The sequence below is a fragment of the Lissotriton vulgaris genome, chromosome 3_1, assembly GCF_964263255.1.
Source record: "Lissotriton vulgaris chromosome 3_1, aLisVul1.2, whole genome shotgun sequence".
Taxonomy (NCBI): Eukaryota; Metazoa; Chordata; class Amphibia; order Caudata; family Salamandridae; genus Lissotriton; species Lissotriton vulgaris.
The window spans coordinates 60,311,193-60,334,894 of NC_141689.1; the positions used below are offsets into that span (position 1 = coordinate 60,311,193).

General features: G+C 43.8%; 1 protein-coding gene across 1 annotated transcript in view; it reads right to left on the reverse strand.

Moving 5' to 3' along the window:
- LOC147725948 (uncharacterized) overlaps positions 1-20,307 on the reverse strand; it is a 90,367-nt gene extending 70,060 nt beyond the window's left edge. Inside the window, exon 1 of the mRNA XM_086960074.1 lies at positions 20,241-20,307. Within this exon, the coding sequence (XP_086816200.1) occupies positions 20,241-20,253 (13 nt within the window). The 5' untranslated portion in view covers positions 20,254-20,307. The remainder of the gene's footprint in view (positions 1-20,240) is intronic.
- Between the last annotated feature and the right edge of the window lie 3,395 nt (positions 20,308-23,702).

A 23,702-nucleotide genomic window follows, 5' to 3' on the forward strand; every position in this document is an offset into this window, starting at 1 on the left:
GGAGGACAGGGCGCCTCTGGTTGGTGGCTTCTGAAGCACAGGCCACAAGGTTGTGGGAACAAAGCTCCTGGACATTAGCTCAGGGCAAACGGGTGTTCAAGTTAGCACCAAAAGTACACCCTCAGCGGCACTATGGCGGCCGGCTGCAGGGTGCTCTTTTGGCGCCGGGTGCCCAGTTACTTTTATTGGGTATTCTGTGGTTTGTAAAGACACTGCAGACTTGGGGGTAAAAGACTTTGGGGAGCAACCACCTCTTGGAGATGTAAGTTGGGATGCTGGGGTTGGCTAGACACCGACGGTTGGGCTACCTAAGGCCGTGGGGCGTCAGGTGCAGAGGTGTCTTTTAGGGTAGGATCTTCTTACTAGCTCCTGGTAGTGGTTAGCGGGACCCTCCAGATTGAGGTGCAGGTGTTGGCTTGAGGTTTGAAGCAGGTCAGGGATCACTGGGACTGGGCTCAGGATCACCAGGGAGACCTCCCCGTGGTGTTGGGTCACTAGAACTCAAGCTATGGGCGACGGGTGCAGAGTGGTGCAGACTCAAGGATTCCGCCAGAGCTGGAGTCTGTGGGTGAACAAATCCAGTGTTCGCAGGAGACATAGTCTTTTCTATGGAACGTGGGTCATGTCCTCTGGGTTCTTGAGGTTTCTGGCTGCAGGACAAACCGGAGTTTTGCTTCTGCAGGTTCGAGGTGGGGACCGGCTGGTAGGGCTGTGGCCAAGTCAGTGAGCGCTCTCATCTTCTTACCTTAGGCACGGCTGTTTGGTCCTTCTTCTTTTTTTCTTGGTTGTTGCTTGTCTCAGGAGGTAAGGCTCAAGGGTGCCCCAAAATACTAGATTTAGGGGTGTTACAGGTAAGTAAAAAGTTGGGACCAATGGGTCCCTTCCTTGGGGTGGGAACATCCCGTATTATGCCATCCTCCAGTGGGATGGTGGCATATGCCTCACTCTGGTTGGCTTGGCCCCCACCTGTAAGGGCAGGGACTGAGCATTGTGTTTCACCCCGCCTCCTCCACTGGAGGGATGGGGCTGGCAGAGGTGGGCATTCCTCCCTTCCTCACTTGGTTTTCACGCCGATTCTCCTTCCCAAAGTGGGGGTCAGAACCGGTGGTGACCAGTTGCTGGAAGCAGCAAAAGGCCTGGGGAAGATCACAAAGGCGGCACCTCATCCCAGGATGTGCATTGTTTCAGACCCCTGAGAGCAGCAGGCTCTAGACCCAAGGGTCCAGAAACATGTCTGATGGTGCCATCTGGGGAGCAGCCACTCAGCCTGTACACTGGTGTTAGGCCATTTTTCAACTGGCATTTTCATTAAATCCCACACTGGCATCAGTGGGTGTTTAATGTGCTGAGAAGTTCGCTACCAAACTTCCCAGTTGTCAGTAAAGCAATTATGGTTTGTAATGACAAACTCCCAGCATAATATACTCTTAATGGCATTACTGCACCTACAGTGTCTAAGAATTGGCTTAGGCACTGTCTGGGTACATGGCTCATGCACCTGTACCCACACCACTGGTGTAATGTACCCAGCTAGAGGTATGGCTTATCAATGTAGGACAGTGGGTTGTAGGCATGGCACACAGGTATGTGTGCCATGTCAACTCTTCACTTTGTTCTGCACCAAAACACGTCTCAACGGGCAGGTAGACTGTAATAGTAGACGGGTCCAGCTTGTGTTTTAATTTGGTGTAGATGTTGCTGTAACCAAAATAGTGGGAGAGCTGGGTGATAGTTCTAGACCTGTAGGTGAAATCCTTTATGGTGCAAAAATGTGTTTGTCCTGTTTTTGATGTATTCAGTCAGTACTGACTGCTTGGTGGATTTGTTTTGCTGGTGGCAGAATCTCGGGCTGATTTGTATTTGCTTTTTTATGTTTCACTGTGGGTCTCTCTCCATCTATGTTCAAGTTGCTTTCAGTGATGTTTGGTGAGTGCTGGTTCTTACATGGCCCAGCTTGCTTCATCCTGGATTAGATAGAGTTAGCGGTTTTGAGCGGAGCTAGGGTGTCAGTGACAGAGGTGATCAAGGTGTTGAAATATTGTTGGATTGCAAGAGATCATCATGGTGTAGTGATCAGTGGATTCAGAGCTCTGTGGTCCTTTTTTCTTCCTTGTTCCATTTTCTTTGCATGATTTTTGCATGTTTTGGTCAGCGCTAGTGTATGACTGCGTGGTCAGTCCAGACAATAGCTTGTTCACCAAGATTTCATTGAAGTTAGTGAAGATGGGGTCAAGGAGATGTCTGGTGGTGTAGGTAGGGTCTTTCACTCATTGGTCAGGTCTACCAAGATGTTGCTGGTGAGGTTCTCCTGGTGGTAATTGAGGCCACTGAGGAGGATCTAAGAGCTGGAGTTCAGCACCATGGGAGCATTTAAGTCTGAGATGGAGTAGCCAGAGTCGGATCATGAGCCAGGAGCCCTGGTGTTCTAGATGGTTACTAGTGGAGGTAACTGAGGAGTGTATCCTTTCTTTGAAGATAATGGCTAGTCATGTACCTTTCAGTGAGTTATGGCCTGGCTTAAGATCTTGCATCTATGGGATGCTAGGTGCTATTGTCTGAAATGAGCCAAGTTTCTATCAGGAAGAACAGGTCTGGTGAGATTTCATGCAGGAGGTCCAGCTCTTCAATGGCATGTTGGCCAATCAAGCCGGTGTTGAGGAGGAGGCAGGTCATAGAATGCTGAGAGTTGCGTGGGGGTGATGTGGATTTTACTGTTGCATATGAGGATGGTGGCAGGGGGTGGATAAGGTTGGGGTGGAGGAGAAGTGACAGGAAGTGCATGAGAATGCACCTTTTGTGTTGGACAGGTAGGCCAGGGTGCTGTTCTGGGAGAAACGTCTGGTGTTCAGGGCTTGGAGAGCTGCTGTAGAGTAGTGTCTGAGAGTGCAGTGGGTATGTAGAGTACCAGGAATTAAGCACTGGGTACGAACGGGCTCAGGCAGGCTTGCCTTTGACATACCAGTGTGGCACCTGTTGTGTGCATCTGCCAAGCACCAGCACTGAGCTGCGACTAAGTAAGAGTGATAGGGTGCAGTAGGCAAAGCTAGAGTGAGAACTAGTAGTGGCAGGAAAGCCTGTGAAAGCATGACATGAGTTAATACATGGGAAGGCCATGGCCTGATGGGTGCCAGTGATTACATCTGGCAAAAAGGGAAGGGAAAAGGACTTTTTCGACAAACCAAAAAACATTAGTGACATAACTGACAAACATATGCAAAATGATTTACAATATGGTTCAACTAGCTCCCTAGGATGCCTTCACAATAATTTTAAATAGGGGGAGTGACTAAAGACCTGAAGGCCATTTATCTGGTTTTTCTAAAAAGTCCTTTTCAAAGTTTGTTGTTATGAATTTGATTATATAGCAGCCATATATATTTTTGACAAGAAGTTCAAAAAATATATCTTTGTGTGAATATAAGTATATTGTGTGGTGTATCTCTCATTCTTGTCATTTAAGATTACATTTGAATTATTTTGATAAAAAATCCTCCAGTGAGGCAAGATTACAGACTGTGTTTGATGTCCTCTCAAAGTCCAATAGCCATTGCATGAGGCCACGCTAAGGGCTGGTTTTGGCACGAAAAAAATCAGATTGGAAGAAATGCAAAATTAGTGGTTGCAGAAGTCTTGTCTATGCACCTCTGTCTGTTCAGGATTTCTACTTTAAGACTTAGGGCACAATTACGATGCGGGCTGAAATGGCTATGACCCTCATTTGTAGCCCTTCAGCCTGCATCATAATTGGTTAGTCGGATTCTTTCCCGAATGACCCATTTTGATGGGGTCGGTCGGAAGGGAATCAAATTTGGTTTCTGAATGGCCCCTGATGGGCTCATAGAGCCAGTCTGTAATTTGGAAAGCCTTTAGCAATCCCTCGCTCGGCTCTTTCTGGTCAAGGAATTACGATGGAAGATTCAGCCTTTCTGTGCCTGCTTTTCCAACACAGTCTATGAGGCACCTATGGTACCCACCTGTTGATCCCTGCACCCGTAGCAGGAACTTTTAGAATGAACTGCACCTCTGCTCGGAATGCATGCTCCAATTGTAAAGTATAGGATTGTGAATGAACAGGGTTCGGTCGCATCCTTCTTGTTGGGCTGGGGCCGATGACTGGAGGTCATTTGGTTCAAGTTACTAGAGATGCCGGATGGACTCGGGTCTGTCCGGCATCATAATCTGGCTCAAATTCCTCCAGTGGGGCAAGCGTCACATCTTTATCTGATGAAGTCACAAGGTCCTGCTGATGCTACAGGTGTGTTAGAAGACTATAAATTCTCTAACTCCCAACTTGACATGCTTTCTAGAACAGTTCCTTTCGGGCTCTTTTAAGGCTCTTAGGACATCAGTGACAGCACCTAGGGTTCAGGTGTCACTCTGTAGCAGAGGTCACAAGCAAGGTTTAGTCCTGATCCAGTTGCTGCAGGTCAGCTGGGTACTTGAGGAAAAAGGCCCCTAGAAGCGTGTTTTGTCCCATTAGCCATACAGGCACCGGCCAACTGACCCTTGGAGTGCACTTCTTTGTCCTGGATACAAGAAGGAGCATGTCCATTTCTTCATGGTTCCTCTCAGATCACAGACCATAGGTCTAGTCCTCTTCTTATCTTCCCAGCTCCAATTTTTTTTCGGGTGCAACATTTATTCTCAGCTTGAGGGTGGAGGTGACACCCGGGCAAACCATAAACAGCATGGTAAAAGTTTCTGGGCTCAACTCTACCCAGTTTTTCAGTAGTTCCTCTATACATTAGTGAACCCAGCCCCAAAATATGATGCAGCATCAAAATTTCAAGATGGCAAAAGCCACACAAAGTTTAGGCTCTGAATGCTGCGGGGGTATTTGTGAGTGTCATAGGGGAATCACCAGTGTCCTTTCACATCTAATACTAAACTCTACTTTGAGACAGACACTGTACTCACAAAAACCCAGCGACAGATTTCTGCCAGGTCAAAAGCAGGGTCCTTCAGTAACCTGACCGGGATCCACAATTACCCTGCATTCCTGTTTTTCTGCTTTCATGAAAACCCAAGTGCTACATGTGGTGTACCAAACCTGTAAAATAGTACTTAACAGTGTGCTGAGCCCCCACCCTGCATATTCTGTTCTCACGACAGCCTATTGCTTGGTCTTAGGAGGCATCTCACACCTTTTTCTTTACCTATCAAGGCTGAGTAAAGGTTTAGAGCTGGCAGAGACGTAATCTAATTTTTTAAAGTTACTTTTCTTTAATATTTATGAAAAATCTGACTTCATCAATTAATTGGAAGTAAGTAACTGTAAAAAAACAGTTGGGTGATTTCTTGTATTGCTGATCCCTTTCCTGAGATATAGTATTAGTATTTCAAGCTGTACTCTGTTTTTCTACATAGTGCAGCTAGGCCTGCCATAGTGAAAATAGCTTTAGGAGCTTTGTCACTGTAGGTACAGGGTAAAATGTACTTTCTTCATGTCCTGCAATGCATCCTATCTTTTGGGATTAAAGGCTTAAATAGGGGTAACTTAATATCTAAAAGCAAAGTCTTTACGTGCCAAACTGGGTTTTATTTTCACAGGCCACGGTGTAAGCTTACCCTTCAATAATAAGGCTTCCCCTTCTACGCCTGAAGTCATGTTTCCACAGCCACTATAGTGGATCGCACAATACGATAGGCGCTGCAGTCCACTAGTGGCAAATAACTTCCAGGCCATGCTTACAATTTATACACCATATACTAGGGACATATTGGCAAGTAAAATATACTAATGAGAAATGGGTCCGTTTAACTATGTTTGAAAGAGGAGCGCATGTTCTGGTCTACTGATTAGGAGGGGTGAATGGAGTTCTAAAACCAGCAAAAATATAGGGTCCAGCAGAAAGCAAAACATCAAGGATGACCATGGAGAAAAGGTCGATTTCCTAAAGTCTTACAGACTTTTGATACCACAGTGCCTGCAGCCAGAGGTAAAAGGAGGACATGGAACATAATCGCAGCTGCATTTTAAACAAGGAAAACAATACCTGGCTTTTACTTCTTCTGATATTTTTTTCTAAAAGGAAAAGATCAAGAGAAGGCAGATATTTATGGCAAAGTGCTAACTGCTTTTTGGAGTTTTAAATTACATAACACAGATTCTTCTTATATTATTCTTGTTTGCAATGACCCTGAAAAAGCAAGATATCAAGATATCAAGGATTTAAGTGGTTTGAGGGAAAGGCAATGGTTGAACCTTGTTACTATACAGCAACAGGTACTTTATCCCATATATTTCATTTTACTATGAAGCACACTGGCACCCCAAGATATTTAGGTAATTTAGATTCAACAATTATCTGTTATAAATTAAATGGCTTTACATAGATCTTTGAGTGTGGTGAGTCATTAAATGTACTGGTTTAAAAATACAATTATAAAGGGAGGAGATATATGCTTGCAACTGTTATGGTATGTCCTGCGAGATAAGGGACCTACACAATGTTGCATCATAACAATATTTAAAATTCAGAAGGAAACAACATGAATATTTTCCCAGTGAATAGAAACGTAGCAGGCACTTGAGAATTCATAGAGTTGCGTGCGTGGAATGAGAAACACACAAAGTTGGGCCACTACCGTTTCTGTTCAAGGTTAAAGCGCAATCAAAGAGTAGGAGCCAGATGTACGAACGTTTCGCAATTTGGTAATATGTGAAAAAACTGGTTACCAACCAAAATAGCCTTTGTGCATACGGTTGTTAATTTCAGCGAACCAACAAAATACAGAAACGTTAATTTTTTAATCCCATAAGGAATTGTTAACAGGCTTTCTTAATAGCAATTCGTTGTTTGTGTGTATGTATTAGTTGCAAAAATGATGATTTCCCATGTGCAATTTAGCTTCAAATAGAATTAGAAGGTTATTCAGATGCAACGTATATAAACAGCCTCGGAGTGCATCAGGTCCTTTCTCAGAGGAAGAGGACACCATTTTTTTTCTGGCTTTTGATTTGTATTACTATGCATTTTTTTAGCAAAAGCAGGGGCATATTCTAAGGGACTCATAAAATCAGAGAAATTCAGCAGTTATAGTCAGGTGAGCTAACTATAACTCGCGCCCCCCAATGCACTGCTGATGACATCACATATTACATCATTCATGACATGGTCAATGATATCACTGATGACATCACTGATGACATCTCAAATGATACCACCGATGACATCATCCAGTGACTGTGTGTTTCTGCGTTGCAGGGAGGTGTACTGCGGCCATGCCCATTTTTACACCACACTGCAAACGTAGCTCCTGGCATGCTGCTGCTCAGAGATTGAAGTCCACTTGTGCCCTTAGGTCCTCAGAACGCCTCTCTGCAACACAGCTCTGTGGCACTTACTGGAGGTACCTGGTGGGATAGTTGCCCCCAGGGACCCTCAGTATTTAAGGGGAATTAATTCCCAACCTACCACGCACCATGGGGCCCGTTTCAGAGTGGTGCAGGAAGGGGGCGGGACCTCCCACGAGACACCAGCTTTTTTTGTTTATTTTATTTTTTAGAAGGGGGCTATCTGCCCCTCTTCTTTTACCATTTTTGGGCCCAGGGGACCCCATCCCCCAGGGCCTGACCCCTATTTATTAAAAATATTTTATTCTAAATGGGAAGGGGGCCGCATGGCCTCCTCCCAAGGCCAATTTCAGCCCCGGGGACCCCATCCCCCGGGGCATGGCCATTGTTTTTTCCACTTTTTATGTTTTTTTCTTTGGAGGGGTCCGCATGGCCCCCGTCCTCAGGCCAATTTTGGCCAAGGGAACCCCATCTCCCGGGGCCGGCCATTCCGTTTTTTTTAATTTTTTTTTTTTTTTGCAGGAGAGGGGGCACGTGACCCCCCTCCCAGGCCACTTCTGGCCTCGGGGACCCCATCCCCCGGGGCCTTACCTCAAGGTTTGGGACCCGTGTGAGAGCCCCATTGCCCCCATGGTCCCACCGGCACCCCACCTCCTGTGGGAGCCGGCATTGCTTTTGCACAAGGGGAGCTGCTGACATGCTGCTCCCCTTGGGCAAAATCAATTTTGCTTTCTTTCATTGAAGAGAGAGCAGGTTTCCTGCTCTCGCTTCAATGAAGCAAAGCAGGGTTTGCTATGGCAGGGCGAGAGATGTGCTCCTGCCCTGTCGTAGCAAATGGCAATGACCTGGGTTTGGGTACCCCGGGACATTGCAGGAGCCGGCCCTGGGGGTGGTTGTCCGCAGGGCCATTGAGGGCTCCATGACGGGAGCTCCGTGGCCCACTCCCTTCAAGTAAAACGCCCCCGGGAGGTGGTGGTCCCAGGGGGTTGGGGGGCCTACGAGGTCCACGCCTATAAATAATCAAAGCCCCGGGGAGGTGGCGGTTCCCGGGGCTGCAGGGGGGCCACGTGCCCCCCACATTCAATTAACTTAGCCCCGGGGAAGTGGCGGTCCCCGGTGCTGCAGAGGGGCCCGTGCCCCCCGCATTTAATTAACTAAGCCCCATGGAGGTGGTGGTGCCTGGTGTTTTTGGGGCCCCCATTGGCTCCCGCTAATTAATTAGGCATTGCCCCCGGGACCTCGCCCACCAGCGTGCTTATAGAAAACAAAGCGCGGAAGCCCGTGCTTCGGTTTTTTTTTTGTCCAGCTTTCTGAATCCAGCGCGAATTCAGCATTTTTTTTTATATGTTTTTTTGGACTGTTTAGCAAGCCTAGGGGGTCAGGGTGTTTCTACCCTGCCCCCTTTTCTTGTTTTCACCTTTTTTGTGCTGTTTTCTTATGCCTCGATTACCGAGTCACAAGATGGCTGCCAACACATTTTAGTTTGTAATGTTAGTAGCCAATCATAATTGAGCTTGTGCTTGGGAGGGGTCGTAAACCCTCTTCGGTGCTCAGCTATTGATATATATTTTTTTTAATTTATCAGGAAATACTGAACGGATTTACACCAATTTAAAAAAACATCGCTTTCTGGGCCAAGACCTACCTCTTGCCAAATTTGGGGTAATTCCGATCAGCAGTTCTGGCTGCAGCCTGTCATAAAATTTCCTCCAGAAATTAATATGGGGAAAACGCGTTTTGGGACCCCTTTTTTTCTCAGCCCCCGCTTAATGAATCAATCACCCCGAAACTTTCAAGACAGGAGATGACCTTAGCCAATCAGAATTTAGCTTGTGCTTGGGAGGGGTCGTAAACCCTCTTCGGTGCTCAGCTATTGATATATATTTTTTTTAATTTCTCAGGAAATACTGAACGGATTTACACCAATTTAAAAAAACATCGCTTTCTGGGCCAAGACCTACCTCTTGCCAAATTTGGGGTAATTCCGATCAGCAGTTCTGGCTGCAGCCTGTCATAAAATTTCCTCCAGAAATTAATATGGGGAAAACGCGTTTTGGGACCCCTTTTTTTCTCAGCCCCCGCTTAATGAATCAATCACCCCGAAACTTTCAAGACAGGAGATGACCTGAGTAAAACTTTTTATTTTTTGGAAAATTTCCCGAAGATTCATCAAACGGTGCCAAAGATATTGACAAAAGAAAAAATGCTTTTTGAATAGAAATGAGTTCCTAACTATACCTACCTACTGGCGACCGCCAGTAAGTAATGTGTGTGTGTGTGTATATATATATATATATATATATATATATATATATATATATATATATATATATATATATATATATATATATATATATACATTACCTACTGCCGGTCGCCAGTAAGTAGATTTAGTTAGAACCTAGTTTCCATAGGAAATCCACCACATTCTATTTGGAATAACATTGGCGCTGGTGGACGAATCTTCGCGAAATTCTCCAAGAAAATGGCCAGCTCCGCTCCTTCCCTGAAAGTTTGGCCGGGATTCGTCAAGTGGGGGCCGAGAAAAAAGGGGGGTCCCAAAACTTGTTTTTCCCATGCAATTTTCCATAGGACCTTTAGCCAGGGCTACAGCCCAAACGGTTGAACGGAATTACACCAAATTTGGCAAAAAGGTAGAGTTCGGTTTGCAGATTGTGTTTTTTGTTAAATGGTGTAAATCCGTTCAGTATTTCCTGAGAAAATCAAATGTAAAATCATAGTGATAATTAGAGACGAAGTACCGTACTCTGTACTGTACTCTGTACCTTCCCGAGCACGAGCTGCATGGTCATTGGCTGTCAACTGTCAACACTCCAAACCAGGAAGTGTTGGCAGCCAGCTTGTGCCTCGGTAGAACCAAGGCACAGGAAAGCAGTGAAACAAATGTGCAAAACACGCAAAGGGGGCAGGGTAGAAACACCCTGACCCCTTAGGCCTGCTCAGGAGGTCCAACAAGGCCCCCAAATTTTTTATTTTATTTAAATCACGGGGTATGAAGTACCGTACTCTGTACTGTACTCTGTACTGTACTCTGTACCTTCCTGAGCGCATACTGGAGGTTCCTGGTAGGCTAGTTGGCCCCTAGGGACCTCCAGTATGCAAGGGGAATTAGTTCCCCCTCTGCAAACATGCCAGGGGTCTGCGTTGCAGAGAGGTGTAAAAAGGGGCTTGGCATCATTACACCTCTCTGCAATGCAACCCCCTGGTGCATACTGGAGGTTCCTGGTGGGCTAGTTGCCCCCCAGGCACCCCCAGTATGCAAGGGAATTAGTTCCCCCTCTGCAAATGTGCCAGGGGGCTGCGTTGCAGAGAGGTGTACAAAGGGGCGTGGCCTCATTACACCTCTCTGCAATGCAGCCCTCTGGTGCATACTGGAGGTTCCTGGTGGGCTAGTTGGACCCCGGGGACCCCCAGTATTCAAGGGGAATTAGTTCCCCCTGTGCAAACACGCCAGGGGGCTGCGTTGCAGAGAGGTGTAAAAAGGGGCGTGGCCTCATTACACCTCTCTGCAAGGCAGCCCCCTGGAGCATACTGGAGGTTCCTGGAGGGCTAGTTGCCCCCCAGGGACCTCCAGTAAGCAAAGGGAATTAGTTCCCCCTCTGCAAACGCACCATTGGGCTGCGTTGCAGAGAGTTGTAAAAAGGGGCGTGGCCTCATTACATCTCTCTGCAACGCAGCCCCCTGGCTCATACTAGAGGTGCCTCGTGGGCTAGTTGGCCCCCAGGGACCCCCAGTATGCAAGGGGACTTAATCCCTAAATTAGACCATGCTACAGGGCGCATTTGCACAGTGGTGAAGGTAGGGGGCGGGGCTTGAAGTGATGTGAGTGCAAACATGCCCTGTGGCGGGTTTTAAGTTGGGGAATTAATTCCTCTACAATCCAGAGGTCCCCTAGGGGGCAACTGATCCAACAGGTATCTCCAGTAAGCTCCACAGAGTTGTGTTGCAGAGTGTTGTAAAAAGGGGGGTGCCCTCTGAACACCTCTCTGCAACACAGCTGCCTGGCGCATACTGGAGGTACCTGGTGGGCTAGTTGGCTCACAGGGGACCTTAGGATTGAAGAGGAATTAATTACCCAATCTAAAACGTGCCACAGGGCGTGTTTGCACACATGTTACCTCAGGCCACGCCCCCTTCCTTCACTATTGAGCAAAATATTCCTGTAAAATCAGCCGAACTACGAATTCGGATTTGCTCACTTGTTATCGCAAGAAACGTCAGTGCTGCATCTTTGAGCACACTACTGATCCTGAAAAGAAATTCTAACCAAACTTACAGTAACTTGAACTTCCTTCCATAGGCTAAGATTGAATGGTTTCACTTGGAAATTTTTCTAAGTGTGGAGTTTTGGAACTTTAAAAAATTCCTCTAAAATCAGCCGAACTACGAATTCCGATTTACTCACCTGTTATCAGGAGAGATCTCAGTGATGCATCTTTCAGCTCACTACTGACCCTAAAAAGTAATTCTAATCGTAGTTACAGTAACTTGAATTTCCTTCCATAGGCTAATATTGACTGGCTTCACTTGGAAATTTTTCTAAGTGTGGAGTTTTGGAACTTAAAAAAATTCCTAAAAAATCAGTTGAACTACGAATTCCAATTTACTCACCTGTTATCAAGAGATACCTCAGTGCTGCATCTTTCAGCTCACTACTATTCCTGAAAAGTAAATTTAACTGTACTTACCAGTAACTTGAATTTCCTTCAATAGGATATCATTGCCTGCTATATAAAATATATATACATTAAAAAAAAATTTATTTAAAAAATAAATATTACAATTTCAATATTAAAAAAAAATGTATCTTTAAAATATGTAATGTAATTTTAAAAATAAAATATCTAAAAATAAATACTTTAAAACAATGTAGTAAATTAGTATAAAAATATAGCAATTAATACATTTAAAAATTATCATTTACATAACCTTTGAAATTCATTGAAAAAACCATAGGTTTCAGCCACCTTATAGTTAGGAATTAGCATTTAAAAAACCTTTGAAATTCACTGAAAAAACCATAGGTTTCAGCCACGTTTTAGTTAGGAATTAGCATTTCAAAAACCTTTCAAATTCACTGAAAAAAAACATAGGTTTCACACATGTTATAGTTAGCTGGACATTTCACTCATATAAAACCATTGAAATTCCTGTTATCGTTAGTTCCGCTAACTATAACTCGCGCACCCGCAATGCACTGCTGATGACGTCACATATTACATCACTCATGACATGGACAGTGACATCACTCATGATATCACTGATGACATCACTGATGACATCATCCTTGTGAAAGAGTGGCAGACCTCCTCTCACCCTAATATAACCTTTGATACACACATTCAAAAATAGAACCTAAAATTTTCACCAAAAAATGGAGATACCAATACCAGTTAGAACAACTTATTCAGTAATTCCAAAATCTACATACACATCCACTCATTCACCAATAGTGCTATATAGTCACTCATACATGTACTCATACACCTATACATCCTGTTACACACCTACACTTAAACATAGAGTTATTCACACATATACTCACACATGCAAATAAACTATCAAACATCCATTTACTTGCATATACAGCTCTAGGGACACCACTACACTTATTTCTACAGAACCGTACACATGCTTACTCTCTTAAACAATCAGTTACAGAAACACATACCTATTTATACAGGAACTCTTCCAATCTGTCACTGTCATATATCCTTACTTATATACATCAATACTCACATATACTAGTTTAAAACATATATACTTACTCATAAAGACACTATTGAGTCAGTCATTCACTCACTAACACACCCATACACACACTCATCCACCCATACAGTCCTGCACACATGCTGTCTTTAAAACACATACAAACAGTGAGTCAGTCAATCATGCATCTGTGCGCTAAGTAATACACCACCAAACCATACAGTCACTAATTCTGACACTCAAAAAACAACTAATAACCCATATAGACACTTATGTAGCTACTCACTAACCCATGCAGCCACGTATACACAAAGTGATACACTGATACAGACATTTACATATTTAAACATTACTCGCTAATCTATGTATTCACTAAGATATACTTAATAAGTCAGTTATACAATCAATTTTACAACAAAAAAACATTTAGACACGTATTTACCCATTTATTCTTCCATCAACCTTTAGATATACATATATAAAAAATATGCATTTTTCAGAAAGACACACATTCACTGGATGATGTCATCAGTGATGTCATCAGTGATGTCATTTGAGATGTCATCTGTGATGTCTGTGATGTCATGAGTGATGTCACTGACCATGTCATAAGTAATGTAATATGTAACGTCATCAGAAGTGCATTGCCAGCGCGCAAGTTATAGTTAGCTGAACTAACTATAACGGGGGATTTTCAATGGTTTTGTATGAGTGAAATGTCCAGCTAACTATAACATGTGTGAAACCTATGGTTTTCTCAGTGAATAGTGAATATATATATATATATATATATATGTATATATATATATATATATATATATATATATATATATATATATATATATATATATATATATATATATATATATATATATATATACTTCCAACGGACTACTTTGCCCCACAACGTGCTTTGTCCCTTCCAAAGCATATGTGGCGCTAGTGTATAGCCTATGTCCATCTGCTTTGCCTCACCTTTCCAATGTGGTATGCAATGTTCCGGTTGGCACAGTGGTTCCGGAGCTTACCCGTCTCAAAGGTTTGGTCCCTCTCTTTATATTATTAGTATGGATATATGTATCCACACCACCTCGTACTTCCAAAGTACAATCATGCACTCCAACAATGATCTCCGCCACACAGGTGAGTGGTTTAGGAAGTCTTTATTCCATATTTAACCCGTGACCAAGGCGAGTGTGTCGCCGAAACGTGTTGGGTTTTTGTCCTAAGTTTGGCTGAATATGGAATAAAGACTAACCTACCTCTGAACCCTAAAAATACCCCTGTACCCCAAAACCCATACCTATTCCTGAACCCTAAAAATAACCCTGTACCCCAAAACCCAAACCTACCCCTGAACCCTAAAAATACCCTTTACCCCAAAACACAAACCTAGCACTGAACCCTAAAAATACCCCTGTACCCCAAAACCCAAACCTAGCCCTGAACCCTTAAAACACCCGTGTACCCCTTTACCCCAAAACCCAAACATACCCCTGAACCATAAAAATACCCCTATACCCCAAAACCAAAACCTAGCCCTGAACCCTAAAAATACCACTATACCCCAAAACCAATACCTATCCCTAACCCCTAAAACTACCCCTGTACTCCATAACCCAAAACTATATCTGAACGCTTAAAATACCCAAACACCCACAAAACATATACCTCAGTACCCCAAAACATATACCCCTATACCAATACTTACCTTATCCAAACATTAAAAAAACATGCTTTTACCATTCATGCATTTACAACGAATTTCCTTGTAAATGTATGCGTGGAAAAAGCATATAAATGTAATGCCATGCGTTATAATGGCATTGCGGAGTCATGGTACTTTCATAATGAAAGTATGCGGAGTGATGGTATGCGGAAAGAAAGTTGAGTAATAATGGATGTTTACCCTCCCCCGGTAAGTACATTGGTGGCACGGCGGCCCACATCTCCAGCAACATACTCATATTTTTTCACCACCCATTTCAAAAATGCACAGGTCTCTCTCATTGATGGCCAGCACTGACATACACTTTTAGACACACCTCCTTCAACAAGTTTAAGAATTGCGAACTTTAGAGCTGGCCGGGGAGCTACGTTCGAATCTCGGCATCAGCTCAACATCCTGTGATTCCAGGCAAATTGCTTTGTCTCCCCGTGCCTACAACAAATGAATGTGTTCTTCTGTAATGTAAATTGTGCTCATGCCATGTTGTCGAGTTCGCGCTATGTAATATTGCAAGGAAAAATAAAGTAGGGAAACTCGAGTTCACACACTACTGAACGCGCACTCTTAAGTGCATCAGCAGTGCACTGTGAATCGGAGCTTTTCACAGGCCTGTCACAGTTAAGAAATGCTATCAAAATGAAATCCTACAAAACAATATACTACTGGCCGGAAGCAATTCATACCCGGACAATGTCGGGAAGGTGTGCTAGTGAGTTATAAATTACGATGGATGGTGTAGCCTGTAGTGGGTTCTGAGTCTGTTAGTCTTGAACTTTGTTACGCTCAGGGACAACTGCTAAAGGTGTGCATATTGTGCTCATTTTAGGTCATGAAGTAGGGTTAAGTCCCAAGACACCAGTGGCAAAAGGCTGTGCTTGTAACAATTTAAGCCAAGCAAATACTGATTGCCCTAGAACTCCAGAAGAAAGGTTCTTGCAATCCCTCTCAAAACCTGAAGAAACAGCAAATGGCTGTGGGTAGCATAGGTCACACATGCACAAATACTCTTTGTGAATGGGGCATCTGCAACTTGATCTCTTTTTGGCATAAAGCAAATACAAGTACAGAAAGACATTTTGTCACTCAATGGTGAGATTGTGTGAGTGGCAACAGCGTTAGTGGACTGTGCTGAGCTGCAACAGTGCAAGCGAAATGTAGACTGATAACACTCCACCTGGGTACAATGCAGCTGTGTTGATAAATAAACTCACAAAGTACTGTTCGGGTAAAAGCCAGCACTGGTGGATTAGTGGATTAATGCTACCAGTGTAGGAGCCTGTGTTTGACCATATGGTCATAGGTTCAAAACCTGGTGGGTCTGCTCAGCCTTTCATCCTTCTGAGGTCCATATAATGAGTAGCCTTGAGGTGGGTACAATAAAAATATGTTATTCAGCAGCAAGATACCCTTCTGAGTGAACGTGTTCTTTACGAATACACGTTATGCTATTTTATGTTAAAAGGTGCATCAATGAAAGACATTTCAGGAAAAAAGTGATGAAAGAGGGTGCTGTGGCGAAAGAAAGTTGTATCTGTACATTTCAAATACCATGCCAGGACTGCTATTCAAGCCCTCGCACTCTAGCATCTAGATGGTTCGAATGTCCACCTCAATGGTCCCCCAGACACCACACGAGCAATGACACGCAGCTGTGTAGATCAGAGCGAGCTGTGCAAGATAGAAAGATCACAGCAGTGCATGTTGAAAGCAGTGCCGCGGCACCGTACTCTTCGGACATACAAGATCAATGTTCTTACAAATACATGCAACATACATTAGCAAAAAAGTGCTTGCAAATTGTACACCAGCGTCTTGAGAATGGAATCACATTTTGCAAGCCAACTTACTGACTTATAGGTCAGTTCACAAAATAAAGAATTTGTAGGGTGTCACAGACCACCCAGCCTAATGAATCTGTATGGAGGTTGAAATCTGTGACTCATTCTTATTGGTCACAAACACATGGATGATGGCCTGATAGAGTAAGCTGACCACAATGTCTGTAATTACCTTTAAATATATCAGAATTTTTTATATAAGGTCCATTTTCCTATACGGAAACAGGCCTGCGTTAAAAAAAAGTCTAATTTTTCTTCAAAATTTGTTTTAGAGTTTGCAGTGGTCCCCTGAGCCCCTGCCTGCTTCCCGCACTTTTTTTTTAACATTCACAAAATGGAAGGGAAACCAACGACTCTTTCCCTTTTGCAAATGGTTCACCACCACACGCAGGAGTCTGTCATTTTTCAGTATTTTGCTAATGGACTACAGCTGCAAAACTTTTATATATTGCATACTAATTCTCACTTCCATTTTAGGTGATGCCTAAAGGTAACTGACTCCTAAAATGGAATTAGTATGAAGTTAAAACTTATTGTGCACACATAAATGCACTTACTTTGCGAATTGCAGCATTTGCAACTACAAACTAGTTTAGAAATTCAGTCCCATGATTAGTATGGTTTTTGGTAAACAAGAGAGCGATCTATGACTTTTTTTTTTTTACTAATTTACATACACTACATTAACACCGAGTCTACACAAGCGTAACTTACGCATACATACATCACAACTTAACATTTTACCATTCACGTAGAAAGAAAACTTCCAGTGAGTTTTGCGACCCTGTAAAAGTGTATGTAAGGAATTACTTTGACTAACTAAGCATAAAGTTAGGAACTTATGAACTGAGCATCTTTTCTGTACAATTCGTACTTCTTTGCTCCTGGTCGACATACAACTTGGGAATGAGCACCTAGCTGTAAGATATATGGTGCCAAAATTGCTGCATGGTTTTCAAACTCTAGCAAATGCTCCTGGAGTTTACTTTTTTATATACACTGACAAAATTGGCATCACATCCCTTAGCCTCTCCTCTGACTGGGCATCTTGAAGCCCCACCCTTCCACACCTGCTGACATTCAATCAATGGATTATTACCTTATAGTTGAGGACATTAAACGTGTAGCACAGACATTTTTGAACAACCACAGACACAGCAACATTGTCCAGCAGTAAGGCTTGAACATAGCCTCAGGAACTGCCCTTTTGGTTTTAAGTAAAATATTAGAATGGTGATTTAAGGGGTTCTTAAAAGATGCTCTCTGATTCAGAGTATATGGGGCAATTCCTCAGTCACAGTTCGCAGTATAAAAAAGTTATTGAGACATATATAAATCTTACACCTGTAATTACATTTTTTGGTCTCTGCAGTGTTAGAATCTGTATGATCTTTTATGATGATATTAGAGACTTTCTACCTTAGATTTCTCACACACGTCCTGCAGAACACAGAGGCATAAGCCAGATATACTAAGCGTTTGTATCCCACATTCAAACAGAAGGGCACATTTACTAAATACTAATGCAATGCAGCACAGCAATGAACGTTCCTTCATGGCTAGCGTACGTTTTTAATATACTTCCAGTACAAAAAACGAAAGCTTTACCAACTTTACTAACATTTGGTGCAACGCAGCAAGAATAATTGCTGCGCCGCATCAATGGGAGAGAGCAGGAATGCACCATATTTACTAGGATATGGTGCTTTCCTGCTCTCTTTGCTGCCTAGTGCCAATACTGGCATTCTCGTGCCATGGTGCAAGGATGTCTGAATTACAGGTTGGTTTGTTTATGTGCAGGAAGGGGCACCTTCCAGCACCAAAACAGTTCTCATTGGCATTTTCCTTTTTCCTGCAGAATGTGGTACTCAAAGCACGATTAAATAATGGAGAAAACCAAATTCTCGTTACGCCTCTGTTAAGATGGCATACCACTTTGACGCATTCTCAGGTCTGCTATTTTAGTAAATCTGCGAATGTGCCAAAATCCATGGGTCGATGCGTGGGACACCCATACTCCACTCATGGATTGCATTGGCAACGTATGAGTAACACAAGGCAGAGACTTGTGCTGCGTTGTATTATTCTAGATTTATGAAACCAACAAAAAGCAACCTTTGGTTTGCGTGGCTTAGTAAGTCTGGCATAAGGCTTGTGTTGCCTTGAATGACGCCAGGGTGATGCAAGCCCTTAGTAAATCTGGGCCTCAGTTTAAACATATTTTAAAACTTTGCAACCATTGTATGTGTGCTGTACATTGCAGCACACATGGACATTTTGAAAAGTTTGAATAAATAAAACTATTTGTCCAACTCTCGGTGTGCCTTAAGATGGTGTAATTTTGTTGTGCTAATTTATAGCTATAAAAGTTAATAATAAGTTGTGACAGAAACTACAGGGCATACTTTTAAGGAATTGGTGTAGAGCAGGGTCGCAAATCATTTTGCTTCACTACCCTACGCCAATTCGAAAGCACAGGAATGCACTGTGTTTACAAGATACAGTGCATTCCTGCCCTACCAGCTAGCGCACATTTTCCAGCAGTGCGCCAATGCAGGTACGCTTGCACCATGATGCAAGGGTGTCTGTGTTGTTGACACAATTGTTTTTGTGCAGGAAGGGGCACCTTCCTGCACACAAACAATCAGTAGAACATTTTCCTCTTTATGTGTGATGCAGAATACTTGGATGTATCACACATGGAAAGAGAAAAAAAACAAGGTCTCCTCAAGGGAGGCGCAAGGTTTTGGAGCTGCCTCAGCTTTACCAGATGTTATAAATTTGGGCCGGTGTTAAAAGTACATGGGTGGCAACACCCACAGCAACACCCTTGGAATGTCTCTTTCATGCAGAGTAAGGCAAGGCAGCAACTTACACTGCATCACTTTACTCCATATCTACAATGCCATGAAAAACCATGCAGGCGTTATGTGGCCTTGTAGATATGGCCAAGCCTGGTGCGCCCCTGGAACATCCCACAAATTGACATTCGGCAGCACACTGGGCTTGTAAATGTGCCCCAAAGGAAGGTAAGCAGAGCAATGCCCATGTGATCCATGAAACGTCACCATTTCATCTTCAGCCTCCATTAATTTTCAGCCTCGGTATCCCTCTCATTTCAGACAATTTATTTTCCAGCACAACACATTTGCGCTGGAAAGTAAAACCCAATTGAAGACTGTGCCACGGTTTGCGTCTTGTGTCTCACTTCTGGTAGCTTTACCCAACCCTAAAGCATTGATAAATCTGGACGAGGTTCTCACAGTGCTGCATCCCTGCCAGCTCTGAGCATTTCTCTGTATTTTAAAATGCAGCGCTAAGCAAAGTGGTTATGCAAAATTAGACCTATATGTTTCTCCTCATTGTTGTTTGCTGATAATGTTTGTTTTAACATCAGGGAAATTACCAGTAAATACCGGCCCAGCAGACCATAAATCAGGGCCACAAACAGCCAAGCATTTGCCCAGGCACCTATGTGTGGGACCAGCCCTCCAGGCTCTGCCTGATTGGCAACTGACCTGTCAGATCAACCCTCCAGGCTCTGCTTGATTAGCCCACTGACCTGTCAGAACAGCCCTCCAGGCGCTGCCTGATTGGCCCAGGGGCCTGTCGGACCTATGAGGGAGCCGCGGCGCGTCTACTCTACCTGCTTTCGGCATGGCGACGGGAGGCCGCGCTCGGAGGCTTCACTGCTGCAGGAGGGGCAGGCGAAGGTACCGACGGAAGGCGGGCGCCCGAATTTATCCTAACGCTGGCTCTTACATTTACATACAGTCAACAGCCGCCGGCGCCCACCTGACTCTCCCCTCAGCTGCGCCACCCGTTCGCTGCCGTCCCTGGCGAGGGCGGACGGTGACACCGCCTCACACGAGGCGCGCGCCTCCAGGCCCGTGTGGCGCACACACAATCACCGCGTGTGATTCTCGGTACCCCTCCTCGAAACGGAGCCCCTCGTGCCATCGAAAGCTGTTTGTATCCAGAGTTATTGACCACGACGCGTCCGTTGCAAAGACCGGGAGAGTGAGCATGGGAAGGCGGCGACCCCGGCTCTGCACGGCGGGGCTTTGGAGGGGTGACCCCCTATCTCCCAGAGGACACCGATCGGGATTTTGGGAATAATATCACAGATTTCAACACAGAGAACTGTTGGGATGAACTCTGTGGGCAAATGAGATGGAGGTCGAGGCTGAAAGGGGACGAAGCCCGAGACAGAGGCCGAAGTGGGATGAGGCCGAGGCCCAAATGGAAGGAGGCCGAGCATGACATTTGATTAATGTCTTAGCCGAAAGGGAAGGGAGACCGAGACACAAATGCGGCGATGGCTTAGGCTGAAATGGAGGTCGAGGTAGGGTGACCAACTGGCATGGGTGCAAATTCAGGACAGTGAGTGCAAAAGTTCAGGACAAAGGGTCGAAATTCAGGACAAAAATTCAGGACAGAAGGTCAGAATTCAGGACGAAAATTCGGGACAAAAGGTACGTTTTGCATACACATCAGAGCAAGTCACGCAATAGTGCATAAGTAAATCGACAACTAACGCAAGCACAAGTCAAAATAAGTTTCTTTTAGCTTGAGAGAATCTTGCACCCATGCACTAAATACATCTGTTGTGTATGCGAGTGAAACACCTGCGTTTGCATATTAAAAAAAAAAAAAGTGAAGAAAAAGATCAAAGCTGAAGGCTTCTCGGATCTTACTTGCCACCTCTCACCCACTGAAAAAAAAACACGGGATCCGAAATGCTGTCACTGGGCAGAGAAGCCCATTATAATTCTGTATGTGATAATTAGACCAACATACAGAATGATAATGGGCATGATACCAGTCTGTGCTAGGTCGGGGAGGGGCTGCTGCAGGCCACAGATCACAGCAGGGGCGTGAGCTGCTCCTGCAGTGAGAGTTACAGGCTGCTAGCAGGGGACAGCTCACGCCAATGTCTGAAATTACGGCCAAAAAGGAGTCCGTGGAAGAAACCCTTACGGACAACTGACAAAGGAGGCCCAAATTACGGGCAGTCCGTGAAATTTACGGACAGTTGGTCACCCTAGGCCGAGGCCTAGGTTGAAGTTAGTTAATTTATGAGGGTATGCATTATGCAGGTGCTCTCCATGGGCATTCGTCAAGCATAAAATTCCCTTTGGGACAACTTACTATTAGAACGTACGTTCTCACACAAACATGAATCAGGACAACAATATCAATGTGATACTAAGCTAGCGAGGCGAGATGTACACACAAACAAAGTTATGAGAAAATACTAAACAGTTTATTCATCCTTGCAATACATCATAAAATAATTCAAAATAGTTTAAAACAGAGACAGACAGTTAAAATAAGGAAACAGATAGGGTTCCTATTCGTAAAAAAGGAGGCCAGAAACAAACAATTCAGCAGAGCGTCAGAATTATCTTCAGTAAATGTAGGACACAATCCTCCTTTGGTATTGCATCGACGCGTTTCGGCGGACCTTCTAAGAAAGCCACCTTCATCAGGAATACATATAATGTCTTCCCAGTTAATTCTTACACACTAAATCTAACACATGTGCCACTTCGGGGGTAGTACCTCCGATCCCCTTTCGAAATCGCTCGTCCTGCGAGAGGCAATTATTCCAGACCGGTAATCTTATGCGGTACTTATTTCTGCTCAAGTATTTAAAATACCAAATCCAAATATCTGATACCGGAAAGAATAATTTGTATAATAAAAGTTCACTTTAATCGATAATTTAAGAATTAGGTAATACCTTAACACACGGTAGACACTTTAGAGTTTCAGTTGAATTTTTTTGGTCACACTAACAGATTATATCTCATATCAGTGTGTTGGCGGTTTCTTTTCTTGTTTGAAGCGGACGAATGTCACACTAAAACACTGTCAAAACGGCAACGTAATGGTCGATATCCTCATACGCCTTGTCTTTAATAGAAACGAATACCACCGTAATTCCACAGGTAGTCGGCGTCCCGCGTGTGAGTACATTCCAGTATGAGAATATCGACCATTACGTTGCCATTTGACACTGTGTTTTAGTGTGACATTCGTCCACTTCAAACAAGAAAAGAAACCGCCAACACACTGATATGAGATAATCTGTTAGTGTGACCAAAAAAATTCAACTGAAACTCTAAAGTGTCTACCGTGTGTTAAGGTATTACCTAATTCTTAAATTATCGATTAAAGTGAACTTTTATTATACAAATTATTCTTTCCGGTATCAGATATTTGGATTTGGGATTTTAAATACTTGACTAGAAATAAGTACCGCATAAGATTGCCGGTCTGGAATAATTGCCTCTCGCAGGTTGAGAGATTTCAAAAGGAGATCGGAGGTACTCACCCCGAAGTGGCACATGTGTTAGATTTAGTGTGTAAGAATTAACTGGGAAGACATTATATATATTCCCAATGAAGGTGGCATTATTAGAAGGTCCGCCGAAACGCGTCGATGCAATAACAAAGGAGGATTGTGTCCTACATTTACTGAAGATAAATCTGACGCTCTGCTGAATTAATTGTTTGTTTCTGGCCTCCTTTTTTACGAATAGGAACCCTATCTGTTTCCTTATTTTAACTGTCTGTCCCTGTTTTTAAACTATTTTGAATTATTTTATGATGTATTGCAAGGATGAATAAACTGTTTAGTATTTTCTCATAACTTTGTTTGTGTGTACATCTCGCCTCGCTAACTTAGTATCACATTGATATTGTTGTCCTGATTCATGTTTGTGTGAGAACGTACGTTCTAATAGTAAGTTGTCCCAAAGGGAATTTTATGCTTGACGAAAGTCTATGGTGGTACTCCATCTCTTTGGTTACGGGGTCCCTCTCTCTTTTATTCGAGCTCTCCATGGGCACGCAGAGATTAAGTTATTGGCCCAGAATCACTGGATGCTAAGCCGATGCCGAGACTCGATCCACAACTCCCGAGGCGGTGCTCTGGGCGGAATTGGGAGGGAGGAAGAGACTGAAATGGGTCGGAGACTGGGACTGAAATGAGATGGAGAAAGGAGAATGAGGATGCATTGAGAAGGACCCTGAGGCTGAAATGAGAGGGAGGCAGAGGCCTAAATGAGATGTAGCCTGAGGCTGAAATGGGAGGAAGGCA